Below are 664 nucleotides of genomic sequence, written 5' to 3'. Positions count from 1 at the left end.
AATAATAATAATAATAATAATAATAATAATAATGGCAATAATATTAACAGGGTTAATGGCTCTACTGGGAATATGAACCCTACTGATGAGAACAGGGAGGAGAAAGAAGAAGAAGAAATGGAAAAGAGGCCTCATCGCCGCAATAACGAACCTATAAACTCTGAGATCCAACGTTCAACAAGTCCTACGAACATCAAAACAACAAAAACAAAAACAAAGAAGAATGGTGTAACTCTTATAATAGCAAAAATACTACCAAAGAATAATAACCGCGTTTCTTCATCCAAGCCCGATACTTCCAAGGAACAATCGCCCCATACGGACAAGAGAAATCACAAGCGTAATAATAATAATAATAATAATAATAATAATAATAATAATAATAAGAGTGCTAATCCATCTCGTAGTGGGGCGGAGAGTCCATCTATGGATCTTGACTGTATGAGTTTGGAACTTCTCTCTGTGTGTGAGAGTGATATGAGTGATGAAAGGACCTCCGGTGAAGAGAAATTGGTGGAGAGTTTAATGGACGATGAGCGTCTCTCCTACGATTTTGAGGGGATAGTAGAGAATGAAGAAAATGAAGAAGAAGAAAAGAATACTAATACTACTACTACTTCTACTAATAATAATAATAATAATAATAATAATAATAATAATAATA

General features: G+C 33.6%; 1 protein-coding gene across 1 annotated transcript; it reads left to right on the top strand.

Moving 5' to 3' along the window:
* Positions 1-72: 72 nt before the first annotated feature.
* TM35_000262210 (uncharacterized protein) lies at positions 73-663 on the top strand (the record flags this gene model as incomplete). Its single annotated transcript, XM_029027958.1, has 1 exon — positions 73-663. A coding segment is annotated over one exon (591 nt), but the record flags the coding sequence as incomplete, so codon positions are not given.
* Between the last annotated feature and the right edge of the window lies 1 nt (position 664).

The sequence above is a fragment of the Trypanosoma theileri genome, assembly GCF_002087225.1.
Source record: "Trypanosoma theileri isolate Edinburgh chromosome Unknown TM35_Tth_26_V1, whole genome shotgun sequence".
Lineage (NCBI taxonomy): Eukaryota > Euglenozoa > Kinetoplastea > Trypanosomatida > Trypanosomatidae > Trypanosoma > Trypanosoma theileri.
The sequence above is the reverse complement of the archived record's forward strand: the minus strand, read 5'-3'. Positions and strand labels throughout refer to the sequence as shown.